This window comes from Lutjanus erythropterus, chromosome 23 (genome assembly GCF_056507025.1).
Source record: "Lutjanus erythropterus isolate fLutEry1 chromosome 23, fLutEry1.hap2, whole genome shotgun sequence".
In the NCBI taxonomy this organism is placed as follows: Eukaryota; Metazoa; Chordata; class Actinopteri; order Lutjaniformes; family Lutjanidae; genus Lutjanus; species Lutjanus erythropterus.
This window is the reverse complement of record NC_139339.1, coordinates 14,184,538-14,200,812: the sequence shown is the minus strand read 5'-3', so window position 1 is coordinate 14,200,812 and position 16,275 is coordinate 14,184,538. Positions and strand designations below refer to the sequence as shown.

Below are 16,275 nucleotides of genomic sequence, written 5' to 3'. Positions count from 1 at the left end.
AATTAATTACATAGTTATAGATTTATTTGGGTGTCTATAGGTGTTTAAAACAAAACTCTGTTAGTGGGCATGTTAAGACACGCAGTAAGTTTTCACTGAAAAGCCAGATTTTTCTCCAAAGGTTGAATCCAGAATTACAGTGGAGAAACATCTCTGAAGGTCAGAAGGAAGTAACATGTGGAGCAGAAAACATCACAAAGAGTTTAGAGAACGGTAAGCTGGGCAGTATTAAATAGGAAAACATTCAAAGAGCCAGGGGCAATTGATAAAGAAGTTACAAATCAGCAATAAAGTAAAGATGCTTTGATGATATTCATATGACAGATCTGATATAATGTAAATATGATTTTCTCTTCACTTCAAAGCTGTGGAGTCTCAGGTGCTCTGTGACATAAATTCAGGAGGTCTGACAGCCAATGCATTGCAAAAACCAGATGAGACCAGTAATCTGGATGAACAGACACAAGATGGTGTGGAACAAAAAAAAAATGGAGGAGACAAGAGAAAAATGGGACACAGTGAAGAGGATGGGGTTCAGATGAAGACAGATGGTGCATCAAGCCATCAGACCAGAGGAGACAATTGTGCAGCCCTGGGTGAAGTAAAATACAGTTTTACTACAGATGAAGAGAAGCAGGAAAATCTGCCGAGAACTGAAGACAGCACACATTCCACTATCACACAAGACAATATGAAGAACAAGGCTGAAGAGTTGAAGAAAAGTAAAGTAGATGATGGAGAACAGTCGAAACACTTCAATGAACAACATCTGGATGAAAAGACAAAGAGAGAGAAGCAGAAACAAAGAGGTAATAAGAGGATGTTGCCTACTGTTGATACCATTTATGGAGGAAATCAGCAGCAAACTGGAGCAAACAACCAGGCAAGATGTAGTGAAGAGTTTGAGGGGCAGATGAGAAAAGACTTGGAGGAAGAGAAACTCAGTGTTCAGATTAGAGGAGAGGAGGGTGATGCAGAAAGTGTGAAGATAGGAAAAGCACAGTGTCCTGATAAGTCAAGTCATGGCATAAACATGACAACTGGTGTGAACCGTGCAACACAGAATGAAGTAATAAACAGTGAAGATAATAAACAAGACAGTCGGTCTTTGAGTGAAGACAGTGCACATTCCAGCATTGTACATACAAACACAAATATAGTGAAAGATGATGACGCTCCAATAAATCCTGAAGAAACGACTGATGACTACAGAAAACAAAATCTGTATGAAGACAAAAGGACAGACAAGCAGATACAAAGAGGTAATAGGATTCAGATTACCGGTTTGTTTTTGGACACCGATTTATAAAAATGATCTCATTCATCACAATGAAGTCTATCAGATTGATACGTTTTGTCAATGCTAGCAGCTCTGTGCAGCTGTACTTAGCATTTAATGTTGTTTTTCTTCAATCATCAGCTGAAATAATGAATTATAAATGAATGAAGATGGTGTATTGAAACTATGTTTTTCTTTGTTTTAAGGGACTCAGACACATTATGGTCTGTATAATCAGGGAGCCACATGTTACCTCAACAGTGTCCTGCAAGTTCTCTTCATGACAACAGAGATCCATGACAGGTATGAAACAGCTGCTCTCATTAGGGGCAAATATAAGTACAAGGAGAGCAATAGAAAAATGAAAAAACTATATAAATATATAAAATATTTTCAGGAATCACTGAATTATAATAATTATTTAATTATTCTAGTTGTTCATTTGGGTGTATGTACAAACCCGATTTCCAGAAAAGTTAGGACGCTGTGTAGGTTAACCCCCCAAAAAAAACAAACAAAAAAAAACAACAACAATGCAATGACTTGCAAAAAATTTCAACCTATATTCAGTTGAGTACAGCACAAAGAAAATATATTTAATATTTAAACTGATTAAATTTATTGTTTTTTGTAAATATACACTCATTCTGAATTTGATGCCTGTAATATCTTCCAAAAATGTTGGGACAGAGTTTTTTTTTTTTTTTTTAATACTTTGTTACATCATCTTTTCTTTTAACAACCATTAGTCAGTATTTGGAGACTGAGGAAATAACTGTTGAAGTTCTAAAAATGATATTCTCTCTCATTCTTGCTTAATATAAAACTTCAAGTGGTGAGAATCTGGGGGTTCTGTTGTTGTATTTTACACGCAATGATGCACCACACATTTTCATAGGAGACAGGTCTGGACTGCAGGCAGGTCAGTCTAGTACCTGAACTCTTTTACTGAAGCCACATCGTTGTATCGCCTCCAGAATGTGTCTTGACATCGTCTTGCTGAAATAAACAGGGATATGCTGTCATCTGGATGGCAGCACATGTTGCTCCAAAACCTGCATGTACCTTTCAGCATTCATGGGGCCTTCACGGATGTGACAGTTACCCATAATGCCATGGGCACTAACACACCCTCATACTATCACAGATGCTGGTTTTAGAATGCTGGTAACAATCTGAATGGCCATTTCCATTAATGAGCATATTAAGAGAAGAAGTAAACAGTCTATTAACTGAGAAACTGCTCTCTCCCTAAAGGTTGGATCCAGAATTACAAACAGACCTTCAGCTGAGAAAGGTTTTTAAAAACCTGAAGAAAAAAACATGTAGAACAGAAACTATCACAAGAACATTTGAGATTAAGAATGGTAAGTTGGACAGTGACAAGATGCTTAAATGAAATGAGTGTATTAGATTCATTTTGATCTGTATCTGTGTCCTTTGTCAGTTTTTGAACAGCGTGATGCAGCTGAATGCCTGGAGATGATTTTACGTAAGATCAACCCAAAGGCTTCTGAGGTGAGCACGTATGAAGTCACAATCTTATTTACAGGTTAACAAATCAGAATTGTGTTGTAAGAAATATTTCTCTCTCGAGGTTTTCCAAGGAGAGCTGACACGCACAACAAAATGCTCTGAAGGCCACATCATCATTGAAGAGACAAATCCATTCTGGACTCTTCCACTGCCACTGAAAGATGCCCATAATGAAACTATCAGTGTGGTGAGCTGACAAAGTTCAGAGTTCCAATTTAGTGCTTTCATGTGAATGCTGCATGCTGATGTGATATAGAATTTATTATTACAATTTTGTTTACATAGGAACGCGGCTTAAAAAGGACTGTCCACTCAAAACCATTTACTGAAGACAGCAAGGTGTACTGCAACGAATGTAACAACAAAACAGAGGCAGCAAGTGTGAGTTTTGACCTTAGAATTAAAACACAAACTGTAGGCAGGCCAAAGTTTATACTGGAATCAAATGAAAACATAATATGTTAGTGAATGTTAGCAATTTTGACATTAAAGTATACAGTGTTTAATGATGTCTCTTGTCTTATTCAGGCATGTGAGATGAAGAAATCTCCTCAGATTTTGATTCTGCTCCTCAAAAGATTTAACTTTGACTACAACACTGGGTCATATGTCAAATCACACTGCTTTGTGGATGTGCCACCTGCACTACAGATAGAGGCAAGAGAAAGTATTCATTATGTGATTTCTATCTGACTGGTGTTCCTTTTAACTGCTTTTATAAAATCTTTTCATGTACTGACTGTGTTCTTCATTGTAGAACAAGACGTACAAACTGTATGGGATGGTGGATCACACTGGAAGTCTAAGAGGTGGACATTACACAGCCACTGTCCTGTCCAGTGATGGCAGCACCTGGTACAAGTGTAATGATTCTTATGTCGACAAGGTGAGGAGGGTTTTACATTCAAAAGATTAAACATTGAATAGAAATACACTGACATCATTTGCTCTGCTTTTGTTGAATGATGCAGGTTGAAGATCAGCTGTTTGCAGAAACAGGGACTTACAAGTATGTTTGATAAAATTAATTTAATTGGATTTTATTTATAATAACCTGAGAAATATCACATCTATTCATAAGTGGTGACTATGTGTGTGGTTACCTTTTTGTTGTTCTATGCAAATAATAACTATAAATACATTTTTGTTCACCAGCTCTAGAACTGTTTATCTTCTCATGTATCGAGGTAAGATTACAAAATACACAAAGAAATAATTCAGGCTCTAAAATTAACAGATCATAGCTATATATATTTTTGTCTTCACTTCAAAGATGTGGAGGGGGTAAATGAAGGGAGGCGGTGTAATAACACTATTTTTTTTTCTTTTAAGGGACTTTGCATAATGACCTCAAGAATAACCAGCAAGATCGCCTCTATACTCAGACCGAGAACTCTGACAGGTTTGAAGCTGCTTTCATTTATAAATATATATATATATATACACACAGTAAAACTTTCATGTGACTTTCGTTACTTAGGTGTAACTAAGTTGCTGCTGAGTTGCATGGTGTAAAACCATCCGCAACACACCTGAAATATGTTTGAAACTCAGCAGCAACAGTTTCAAATGTCTCAACTTTGTGAAACTAGTCACGGTATGAGTGAAACAGCCAGTTGACTGAGGTTTGCTGGGACATATGACATGGAATCTCAGACAAAACTTCAAGTAAAAGTCCAAAGCTGTAACAACACTGGTTTCATACTTAATCCAAAACACTTCTGGGTGAAATACTGACAGAGATGGCAGCATAGGATAGTTTTATCTCCAACAGGTGACTTTCACTGAAGTTATTGAAGAAGAACCAAAACCATCATTTCCTGAAGAATACGTCTGAATGTCACAACAAGTCAGCAAGAGCTTTTTTAGAGCTTTGCTTTTTAAGTTTAAGTGACATAATACAAAATAAGATACAAAGATGATAATGTAATTACAATGACACTTTGCATTTGATATAATCTAGTTATTCTTAAAAAAAAAAAAAGACTAAGACTTTGATTATTTTTGAATTGCTCCGTGTAACTGTCAGGTTACATAGAAATTGTGTTGCATGCAATTTGCAACCTGCAACTAGTTGCATGAAAGTTATGTGATAAAGATTTGTTGAATTTTGAATGAGGAGAGCGAATGAAGTGTTAACAAACCATTGTGTAAAATATTAGCAGGAAACAATTAATTACATAGTTATAGATTTATTTGGGTGTCTATAGGTGTTTAAAACAAAACTCTGTTAGTGGGCATGTTAAGACACGCAGTAAGTTTTCACTGAAAAGCCAGATTTTTCTCCAAAGGTTGAATCCAGAATTACAGTGGAGAAACATCTCTGAAGGTCAGAAGGAAGTAACATGTGGAGCAGAAAACATCACAAAGAGTTTGGAGAACGGTAAGCTGGGCAGTATTAAATAGGAAAACATTCAAAGAGCCAGGGGCAATTGATAAAGAAGTTACAAATCAGCAATAAAGTAAAGATGCTTTGATGATATTCATATGACAGATCTGATATAATGTAAATATGATTTTCTCTTCACTTCAAAGCTGTGGAGTCTCAGGTGCTCCGTGACACAAATTCAGGAGGTCTGACAGCCAATGCATTGCAAAAACCAGATGAGAGCAATAATCTGGATGAACAGACACAAGATGGTGTGGAACAAAAAAAAAATGGAGGAGACAAGAGAAAAATGGGACACAGTGAAGAGGATGGGGTTCAGATGAAGACAGATGGTGCATCAAGCCATCAGACCAGAGGAGACAATTGTGCAGCCCTGGGTGAAGTAAAATACAGTTTTACTACAGATGAAGAGAAGCAGGAAAATCTGCCGAGAACTGAAGACAGCACATATTCCACTATCACACAAGACAATATGAAGAACAAGGCTGAAGAGTTGAAGAAAAGTAAAGTAGATGATGAAGAACAGTTGAAACACTCCAGTGACCAACATCTGGATGAAAAGACAAAGAGAGAGAAGCAGAAACAAAGAGGTAATAAGAGGATGTTGCCTACTGTTGATACCATTTATGGAGGAAATCAGTGTGTTTATGGCAGCAGCATATAAAAATAAACCACTTTCACTGATTATGTGATTTATACATTTAGATACATTATGCAAAAATGAATTCTATACTATACAGTGTATGAATAGTAAAGTTTTTTTTTCCAAAACTACATGACTTGGGACTATATGTTAACATTTGGACTTTTTTAAGGGTGTTAATCGTGAAAATGAAAATGTTTGTTCTCACTGACATTGATATAGGCTGAAACAAATCATTACTTAATATATTACTTTTTTGCATTTCAAAACCACAGGAGATCTGACAGACAAGGTGAGAAAACGCCACGGTGAAGATTCTGGTACGGAGGAACTGAAAGGAGACAAAGTGGAAGACAAAAGAAACGTCACTGATGCTGAAGCAAACAACCAGACAAGATGTAGTGAAGAGTTTGAGTGGCAGATGAGAAAAGACTTGGAGGAAGAGAAGCTCAGTGTTCAGATTAGAGCAGAGGAGGGTGATGCAGACGGTGTGAAAATGGGAAAAGCACAGTATCCTAATAAGTCAAGTCATGGCATAAACATGACAACTGGTGTGAACCGTGCGACACAGAATGAAGTAATAAACAGTGAAGATAATAAACAAGACAGTCGGTCTTTGAGTGAAGACAGTGCACATTCCAGCATTGTACATACAAACACAAATACAGTGAAAGAAGATGATGCTCCAATAAATCCTGAAGAAACGACTGAGAGACTTTACTAGTCCAGGCAATGGCATGACACCTACAACTTGAGGGCTCTCTTCTCTGTTTAAACTTAAAGTGCTCACAGCAAAAAAAGATGTTGATGATAAAACTCTGAAAAAAATCACACATCATTCTGCTGACTTCAGGTACACGGTGAAATATTTTGGTGACGTTTGATCCAACACACGCAAAAAAGAAAATGTACATACGGTGCAAATTACAGCATGATATTAAATATTACTTAGCACTCCTTGTTTGACCAATCTGAACACCATCCAAAACATTGGATATCTACCATGTAGAGAATGTCAGTGTTGATTTTGGCAGCATTTTAATGAAGACTTGTGGAGAAACAGAAGTTGATTGATTTAGCATATTTTGAAAAATATTGTGTTGGACTTCTGAATGGATTTGAACGTTAATGACAATCCATTGAACTTGCTGAAACAAATTCAGCACTGTAGGATGTGTGGGTGATTTATTTAGATTTTTTGAAGTCTGGATGTCGAAATGTCTAAAAAATTGATTTGTTATAATAAGCCACAGTAAGTTTTATCAGTCATCAATCACCAAATTTCATGAATTGAGTCACCCTTGATCATGCAAAATGAATTTCGTCCAAATCCATGCAGCTGATTATGAGATCCAAGTGTTTCACATTTGTGACTCCTCTTAGTGGCAGAATATCCCAGAACTGTTCATCAAATCTCAGACCTAGCATCCAAAGTGTGAGAGTTTTGAAGAGTGTTCATGTAAAATTGAACTTAAAGCTACAATGTCCAATTTCAAAACTGTATGGAATATCAAAATATTTTTCATCCAGACATGTTCTTCTACCAATAAAATGCTTATTGCTCAAAATTTGTAAGATGAGTAGAGAAAACTGATTTGTACATGGGAGTAATGAATAAAGGTCAAATGGGCGTTGCTTATATGGATAGAATTTAGTTTCTGAGATTTACTTTTGAAATGTTATAGACCAAAACATATAGTCCTATTTCTCCTTATAACATTATTGTACAAATTGTCCAATGTCTTGTATTGTTATAAATATCCGATTTAATGGAAAAAACACAAGTACTGCTTCAACTTTGACAAAGCTAGAAGAAATTAATTCCTGGTTTACTTTTCTACCAGGTGAGAATTCCCCAGGAGCCAGAGAAAGTGGATCCAAGATCAAACGCGTCATCTACCAAGTGTTGTCTCATCGCACTTGTCTCCTTCTCTGTTGTTGTTGTTGGTACTGTTATAGGAATGGTGTTCTATTTTATTGTTTACAACCAAAATTAGCACGTATTTGCAGGTTTTTGAATCTCTATGGTTTGAAGTTTGGTTGCTGCTGATAAAAACCCAACATCTCCTGATTTTGCTTCATCATAAAAAGCTTTTAGATAACAAAACAATCAGGGACTTTTATCATGAAGAATTTGTAGGACGTAAAATGTCTATACATAATTCACCTGCTCCTCTATACAAGTTCTTATGACTAAATGCACACCTTCAAGCAGGTGAAAACTATGCTGTGCTGCGCTGATGCACTGAGTCAAACTGAGTCAAAGAAAACCTGATACCAAAATAGTAATCAATAGTTTTTTAAGAAGACATGAAACTTGTATTCAGCTTCTTCACATCTTTAACAGTTTTTGAATGATTACTGTTTTTGTTTGCGTTTTTTCTGCCTCTGTTTCTGATTGTTCTTTTTAAGTTAGTCAACCTGATCAATTTTTCATGTGACCACCCATGAAATGTAATGCCTAGAACATATCTTGTTAAAAATTTCCTCAAGTAAATAAATGTATTATGTCACTCTTTGTTGATTGGATAGTTGATAACACCTGCACAAGTTTCTAATTGGTGTATTCTTTTAAAGAGTCAGGATTTTTCACTAATTTAGTGTTAATAATTTCAAACTTGCTGCATTGTTGTCTTCCATTTATTAAATCAGATGAAACTGATGTGATTGGCCATGTGACACAATAATAACTGTACAGTTGCATAATTTCTCATTTTTGCATATAAAATAAAAAAAGTTCTTAATACTTCCATTGCATTATTTTAGTAACTGTTGTGAATGAATTATTTCATTTTGTTTGACCTGGTTTGTTTGAACAGGAATAGCTCCTCTTAAAGACACGGATACACCAAGAATTTTGATGAATTTAAAATATTTAATTTCAATTCATTTCTTGTATTATTGTTTTACAGGAAAGGATTAAATAGATGGTAAGGTTACAACTGACCCTTCACTAAACCCAGCCCACTTTAGTTAGTGCAGCTACACTGTCAAGTTTTCCAGGCTCGCACTGCACAAATACAACTTATAGTGATAACAAGTGGTGGAAAGTAACAAGGTACATTTACTTGAGTACTGTATTGAAGTACAATTTTTGAGTATCTGTACTTTACTTGAGTATTTGTTTTTTTGGGAAACTTATGACTTTACTCCACTGCATTTCTAGGAAGGTTGTTGTTACTCGTTACTTTTATGCGAAGCTTAAGTACCTGCTCTCAACCAGTATGGATGTAAAAGTGGAAATACATCATCTGTAACAAGCTCAAGCAAGCGCTCCCTCTTTCAATATATATATATATATATATGTATGTATATATATATATATATATATATATATATATATATATATATATATATATATATATATATATATGTGTGTGTGTGTGTGTGTGTGTGTTTCCTTAATCTTTGATGACAGGGCATAGTTATTTTATGATTTATTACAGTAAATATATTACAAATTTGTCCTTTACAAAAAAAGCTATTCCAAGCTATTCCAATATAGATATGACCCTTATTATTTATTCACTTCCATGTCAGTATTTTGTCTTTGTTGTTCTCTTGATGTGTTGAATTGTGTTCGTTCATCTGTTTTCCAGACTGTGATCCATGAGCTGTTTCATGCGCTTGGTTTCTCTAAACATCTCTTCCACACCTGGACAGACTGCCTCTCCTCTTCTCCAGGTTTTTAAATATCATTTTTAGATTTTTAGATAAGTGTTTAATTCAGGCTACTTAAAAAGAACATTATAAATAAATTAAAAAAGTAAAGTGGTTTAATAACAGTTATAGTAATAATAGCATCCTAATAAAACATTTGAAACAAAGTCATTTTGTGCTTTACATGAGAAAATAAAGATTAAAGCATTTCAGCCTTACAAATAAATTAAATCAAGCAAATTAAAGTACAAAAAAAAAGAAATACACAATAATAAAATAAGACAAAAAGAGTGGAATAAACAGATTATAAGCAGAGCAGACATATTGTAAATGGAAAAACATAATTTAGGGCTAACAAAAACTCAACTCAGACCACACATGACCTGAATTCTATATAACATTACGATTAAAATAAGCAAAGATGCCTTCAGTCCACGACACAGTTTAACTCACATTAAAGATCAAATACATTAGAAAACAGATCTTCTGTATTAATGTGTTTTTCTTGGAGCTTCAGTGGGAGCTGACTGTTCTCCTCCAGGCAAAGTGACTCACTCTGATGCATCAGGCCAGATGAGGATTTACACCCCGTCTGTCATCTCAGCCCTGCAGAAACACCTGACATCCACTGACCCTGAGCTGGGAGGGCCGCTAGAGAACCTGGTGCAGTACCGAGCAGCTCCAGATTAACCTGTATTTTACATTTATTATGTGTTTTTCTTACATGTTTTACATTTTCTTTTCTCAGGATGCACCTCTAGGCAGGGTGTCCTCTCACTGGGAGTCCCGGGTCCTGCAGGGCTCCATCATGGCAGCGGTGCTGGGAGACCCGACCACAGTCCGGATCGACCCGGTCACCTTGGCTGCATTACAGGATACAGGCTGGTACACTGTCAACCTGAGCCGGGCACAGAGTCTAGTCTGGGGAGATGGTAAGAAAAGATGAAATGTGTACATATTCAATGTAAACATAATAATACATGTAAAATCTGTGTTATTATTGTGATTATATTGTCTGCAGTGCATGATTTAATGATAAATGTGTATTTTTACAGGTGAAGGAACCATGTTTGGGTCGCTGTCAACCTGTCAGGACAAGCCGTCATCCTTTTTCTGCAACGGCAGGTAGATTTATAATTATGTATTTGTTTCCTACACAAAACATTATGTTTTCAGATTGAATTTTGCTCACGTTTTTCTTTTTATACTGCATTTCCAGGACTAAATTTTGCTTTATTCCTTCTTCTCAGTGGATTTGGGTGTCATTATCTTCACCTCCACAAGGGGGAGTGCCAGACTGATCAATACCTGGAGGGATGTCGAGTGTATAAACCCTTCAAAAATGGAGTGAGTTTTATTCATCTTCACCAAACAGTATCCTTCAGATTATAGAGTTAATGAAATTATTTTTTCCCATTTTGCTTTGCCAGACGTCTTTACTTATTTTCCTAATTTTCAAAATAATATGCTTCTTCACATCTGTGCTCTGGACTTGAAGATTTCCAATTCTGTGAAGCAGGAATATGAGATTGATTCTATATTGCAATCATTTGCAGTCTTTGCCAGTTCATTGCTGTTGTAGCGCCAAATTTTCACTTTTTTCCTCTTCTTGTCCTCCAGAGTGAATGTTGGAAAGAGGAAAATGGCAGGCGGTCAGATGAAGAGGAGTGGAACGGGGAAATATTTGGCTTTGATAGCCGTTGCTTCTTCTCCAACCTGACCAGACAGGTGTGTGTGTGTGTGTGTGTGTGTGTGCATGTACTGTACACTGTATGTGTGTACTAATCCACTGAGTGTCTCCTCGTTTAACATTATTTTCCTCTTTCTGTCTGTGTTTTAGATCCACAGTGAGTTTCTTGTGTTCAGCAGCTCTGTGGAGGGACGTTGTTACAGACACAGGTGTACTGGACCAAACAGGTACCAAATCCAGGTGTCTGGCTCTGAGTGGGTGGACTGTCCAGCAGGGGGCAGCATACAGGTATCCTTCAGATTATAGAGTCACATTATGGACTATGGACTTAATGGACTTTCTGCCTCAGAACTAGGCCTATTTGTTTATATAATACAGCTCTGGTGTGCAGCCACCTAATTTTAAATTTATTGCAATTGTTTTGCTTGTTTTAGGACTATTTGTGATTGTTTTTACGATGTCTATGGGAAGGACTTAATGCTTCTAGCTTGAAAAGTGCTATATAAGATATATTATATATTATATTATTATAATTAGGGTTGGAGCACAAAACAGTGCTGCACCAAACATTTGAAATGTTATCTGTTATCTATTTTGTCTTTGCTGTTTTTAACTGACAGATAAAAGGATACCAGGGTTTAGTTTCCTGCCCTGACAGGAGGTTATGTCTGCATGCTGACATCACTCCTCCCTCAGACGATGTCAGTATATTTCCTGCTTCTATCACAAGGCAAGTATGACTTCAAACAGGCAGCTTCCTGCTTTATTATAATCTGTAACTCATACTAACTTTACTTTGCTGCTTTTTTGGACAGTGATCCCTTTGAGACATTAACTTCAGTCCAGAGTGGGACCTGGTCGCTCCTCAGATGTCCTACAGAGCTCACTGTAGCCACAGCACTCAGCATCACCGCTGCTCTGTGTCTCCTGGCTGCAGTCGTGGTGTTTCACAGAAAATGTTGTTCCTGCAGGGTCAGGATCCACTCTGCTCCTGAGGATCACAGTGAACTGCAGTAAACGCTGCCTTTAAAAAACTTTTAATGTAAACTTTCAGTGTTGAAAGACTTGAATAATCTGATTTTGATGGCTTGTTTTTAGGCTAAATCATGATATTAATGTGAAAGTGGAAGAATTCATTCAAACAAATCATTTAATTTTATTAGATTTTTTATTATTTAACAGAAAAATCATGGACATTATTTGACATGGGATTGGCTAAACAACATTATAGATATCTCAAGCCAGGTGTGAGTTTCTTCAGTTATACAGTTAAAAGGAGTTGTTTTGGTTTGATCTTGTTCAATGTATTTTTGTAAATCTATGAACAGGAGTGTTGAAATAAATTAAACCTTCTTATCTCCACTATTTATAATGTGTTTACAGTGGCATCACCAATATATCACAATTACTGACAATGACATACTGAAGTGAAAAAGTTAGGATTCATTCATGTTGTCTGTTTTTCTTTTCTTTTGCTGTCTTTTTAAATTTTTACAGTCGAAAGCTGCCCAGATGAAAAGTTATGCCTGTGACCTGATATTACTCCTTGAGGAGATGTTAGTTTCCTGCTTTGCTTCTTCTTCCAGTTGTAGGTACATGAGCTTTACATCTATACATTGTGATCTATACATTGTGATACCCCCTGACTTTACTTTGGCCCAGACCAGGATCTGTTCACTCCCTCATTACAAACCATTAGTATATATTGTTTTTTTTTTTAATTTTATTTTACAGGAAAACAACGTTATGCTTGAAGAATATACAAATTAGGAAAAAATGATGAAAGAATGAAATGTCAAATTAACAGATTCAGATCAAAATTAATACACTGTAAAAATTACATTAATTAACATTAAAGAAACAAAGGCAAACTTCAGCAGAAGTGGTTCTTACAAAAAACAAAGTACACAGAGTTTAAAATATTAGAAAATGAAGTTATTATCATGCTGTGTGGTATCCCACTCAGATATTTTTCTCTCCATAGACAGATAGACATGCAGCCTATTTCCTCTTCCACACAGGTATAGTGGTCTGTCTAGGTGCTACACCAGTGGAACACACATCATAATAACTGAGTGGAGTTATTTTCTGGCACTCTGTAGTGATCTTCAGACACACAAAACAAAACTTCACTTTACACCGTAGACAGGCAACATTTTTACATTTCGTTTTGTCATGCTCTATCAGAACACCACAGGTGGGACAGGCACGGGTGGTGGGACAACCAGTGACATTTCTTACAGACTCAAAGACGATGTCTGGACACTTTCTTAGTATTTCTAGTGCTGGATTGATGCAGCCATCATTTCCACAACGATCTGAGCGTGGAGCCGGACCTTTCCATTCCCTCAAACACTGCCAGCAGAATATATACCGCCCATTTTTGGTGGTACATTTTGTGCATTTGACACTCAGATCCTGCAGATTAGCTCTCATCACAAGAGACTTGCAGCCAGGACACTGCGAAGTTAAGTTACATGAAAAACAGAGTGAGATATTCTGAAATATACCCTTGTAGTTGTACAACTTTTTACAATTTGTATAACAGTTTTAAAATAGTGTAAATGGCCTACTTACCTCTTTGACATCCATAACCTTGGCAGCATTTTTGAACATTTTCTTTTCAAATTCTTTCCTTTCTTCCGGGGTTAGAAGAGCCATTTTACAGACCTCCTTGTATGACCACTCATCTTTACACACACCGCACACAAATGTTCGCTTACTCTTAGATAATAAATAGGAAAATCAAAGAAAAATGAACAAATGATTCAATTTTTTTTTCAAAATGTTCATGCTTGTGGTTCACTAAATTACCATCAAATGCAAGTTCAAACTGTATCTGAACAGTGAAGTTAAGTCATTAAAATAAATTAAAATGTCATGATGAAACTGATAAACACAGATACCTCGTCCAGCTGCCTGCGACACCAGTTTGTGAGAGACATCGGAGTGACATTATGACCACAGGACATCTTTGCTCTGAGAGACTTGAAGCCATCACAATCAACTATGAGACACGCGCACAAAAATTGCTAATTATCAAACTATAATTAAGTACAGCATGCTTTAATGTAGGTAAAAATCGCAAGTTTATATACCTGGTGGCCTGTATTTTTAGGACTAACTGGTAAATGTGATATTTGTTTACTTACAGTCATGTTCATCCTCTCCATCGACAAATGTAAATGTTTTGTCAAGAGGATCGTAACGCTTCTCTTGTCCAGGTGTCCAGGCGGAGTTACTGGTGTGTTCAGTAGTCACATTTCTCTTCTGTTCATGACAGTCACTCTGCCCTGTTTCATGTGAATAAGTGCCCCCCATCTTGACTAAAGCTGATATGGAGCCTATTTCCTCAAACTAAATACCAGAGTTTTTTTTCCTTTCTTTCTTTCGGTAATCGTTTCGTTTTGTGTGACGCAAAGTAGGCCAATATCTCAAACCAGAAATCATTTATCAACATGCAGGGTAAAGTTTCAGTTTCTTGACCTGAATAAACAAGTCAGAAGAACACTCCACAGCCCACAGTCCTCACTGTACCGACCTCATTACAACATGATACAAGTCAGAGTAGCTGAATCCATGAATGAAGAAGGGGAGATCATCGATCTGTGCCACAGCGAAGAGCAGATGAAGTCTTTCACTGTACTGCAATTAAAAAGGAAAATTACTGAAGAACTAAAGATAGTGGACGGTATGTATTGATTATTTTTTACCATCTCTCATTTTGTCAGCAGGACGTTCACACTGGCCGATTGCGCACGAAGCGCACATTCGAGCCAAATAGCGACACGCAGTCAATACAGAAAGCTGTGTGCGCTTTTATTAGAAAAGTGAGAATGCTATTGCCAATTTACATTTCAGATATCAGCATGGACTCTGAGCCCTTTGATCACAGACATAGCCCAGAGTAGTTTCCATGAGCTAAAATTTAAACACTAAAATAATTCCTTCATAGTCCATCATACACGGTCTGAAATGTCCCAGAATAAACCAGTAAAAGTTTTTTGTTCTGAGGGCATCAGTTCAGCAACTTGCTGTTTCAAACATTTGATAGAGAGTAAGAACATATACGCTAACGTTATACACTATAGCCACAGTCACTCTTCTGTTTACCACATTAAGAAAAAAATGGAACCGAAATGGCTGAAATTTTTCATTATATAATGTGAACAACTGCAGATGAATTCACACACGAACCTTGTGTGCACCTGATAATTAACTTGTGTGCACAAGTTTGAAAATATTACCTACCGAGACTTTATGGATCAGCACAAAGACATCTGCTTAAGTGTTAAAGGTTTTATAGCTGGTTTATATAGGCCTATCAACCATGATGGCTTTTTTCTCGCTTGTGTGTGTTTTTTACACTTTCTCTACTTTTTTATGTGGGCCAGCCGTTTTTGTATGTTTTTTGCAGGTTCAGCCTAATACAATATTATTGTTTTAAAACTGATGATAAAAATAGGTAAAATTGTATATGGCCTATGTAAATAGTTGATATTTTGAGACATTAACTCAAACTCTAGACCTTACACGGTATTTTTTTTCTTTTTCTTTAAGTTGATGGTTTGCGACTTGTCTTCGCCGGCATAACACTGGAGGAAGATGCCACTCTGGAGGAATGTGGGATCCAGCACATGTCTACTATTTATAAACTGAATTTTCTCCCAGGAGGCATCTGATGAAGAAAGACCCCACAGACTCCCCACACAGCCACAATGAAACCATTTACATCTGCAAAAAACAATTCACTTGCAAACACATAAATAAATTAAGTCTTAACTCCTCCGTTTCTGATCTTTATTTCACGTGCGTGTACAGATGGATTTTGTTCCCGCATGATCGATTGTTTTCAATGCCAATAAAAATTCTTAAAAGTTATTACACAATAAATTGCGATTCTCATCCGTCAGTGTGTGAGAAACCTGGTGCAGTCAATCCTACTAATTCCATAAAATGAAAAACAAACAAACAAACAAACAAACAAACAAACAAACACACGGCTATTCATGAAGGCAAACAAATCTCAGCGTCCCTGGGATAGTGTGGACAGTTTGGGACTGCAGAGACTGGGCACA

The 16,275-nt window shown here is 36.5% G+C and overlaps 3 protein-coding genes and 1 long non-coding RNA gene across 4 annotated transcripts in view; 3 read left to right on the top strand and 1 right to left on the bottom strand.

The window, feature by feature from the left end:
• The window catches only part of cirop (ciliated left-right organizer metallopeptidase), a 33,108-nt gene extending 20,992 nt beyond the window's left edge, over positions 1 to 12,116 (top strand). Inside the window, exons 6-13 of the mRNA XM_084711788.1 lie at positions 9,447 to 9,531; positions 10,025 to 10,170; positions 10,256 to 10,439; positions 10,563 to 10,632; positions 10,758 to 10,854; positions 11,128 to 11,235; positions 11,348 to 11,485; positions 11,818 to 12,116. Of these exons, the coding sequence (XP_084567914.1) occupies positions 9,447 to 9,531; positions 10,025 to 10,170; positions 10,256 to 10,439; positions 10,563 to 10,632; positions 10,758 to 10,854; positions 11,128 to 11,235; positions 11,348 to 11,485; positions 11,818 to 11,937 (948 nt within the window). The 3' untranslated portion in view covers positions 11,938 to 12,116. The remainder of the gene's footprint in view (positions 1 to 9,446; positions 9,532 to 10,024; positions 10,171 to 10,255; positions 10,440 to 10,562; positions 10,633 to 10,757; positions 10,855 to 11,127; positions 11,236 to 11,347; positions 11,486 to 11,817) is intronic.
• On the top strand, positions 297 to 6,731 carry LOC146305747 (uncharacterized). The gene is made up of 13 exons (XM_084713033.1): positions 297 to 809; positions 1,486 to 1,582; positions 2,537 to 2,646; positions 2,727 to 2,797; positions 2,877 to 3,002; positions 3,101 to 3,196; positions 3,344 to 3,472; positions 3,573 to 3,701; positions 3,787 to 3,824; positions 5,107 to 5,198; positions 5,351 to 5,794; positions 6,123 to 6,357; positions 6,701 to 6,731. The coding sequence occupies exons 1-13, from the start codon at positions 509 to 511 to the stop codon at positions 6,729 to 6,731; spliced, it is 1,899 nt and encodes a 632-aa protein (XP_084569159.1). The 5' UTR covers positions 297 to 508.
• A 103-nt stretch (positions 12,117 to 12,219) lies between the features above and the next one.
• Positions 12,220 to 14,534, bottom strand: LOC146305745 (uncharacterized). The gene is made up of 4 exons (XM_084711791.1): positions 14,350 to 14,534; positions 14,104 to 14,204; positions 13,775 to 13,921; positions 12,220 to 13,657 (listed from the first exon to the last, which is right to left on the bottom strand). The coding sequence occupies exons 1-4, from the start codon at positions 14,516 to 14,518 to the stop codon at positions 13,199 to 13,201; spliced, it is 876 nt and encodes a 291-aa protein (XP_084567917.1). The 5' UTR covers positions 14,519 to 14,534; the 3' UTR covers positions 12,220 to 13,198.
• A 193-nt stretch (positions 14,535 to 14,727) lies between these two features.
• LOC146305744 (uncharacterized) lies at positions 14,728 to 15,985 on the top strand. Its single transcript, XR_014769036.1, has 2 exons — positions 14,728 to 14,888; positions 15,758 to 15,985. It is a non-coding gene; the product is annotated as an uncharacterized LOC146305744 (long non-coding RNA).
• Positions 15,986 to 16,275: the final 290 nt, after the last annotated feature.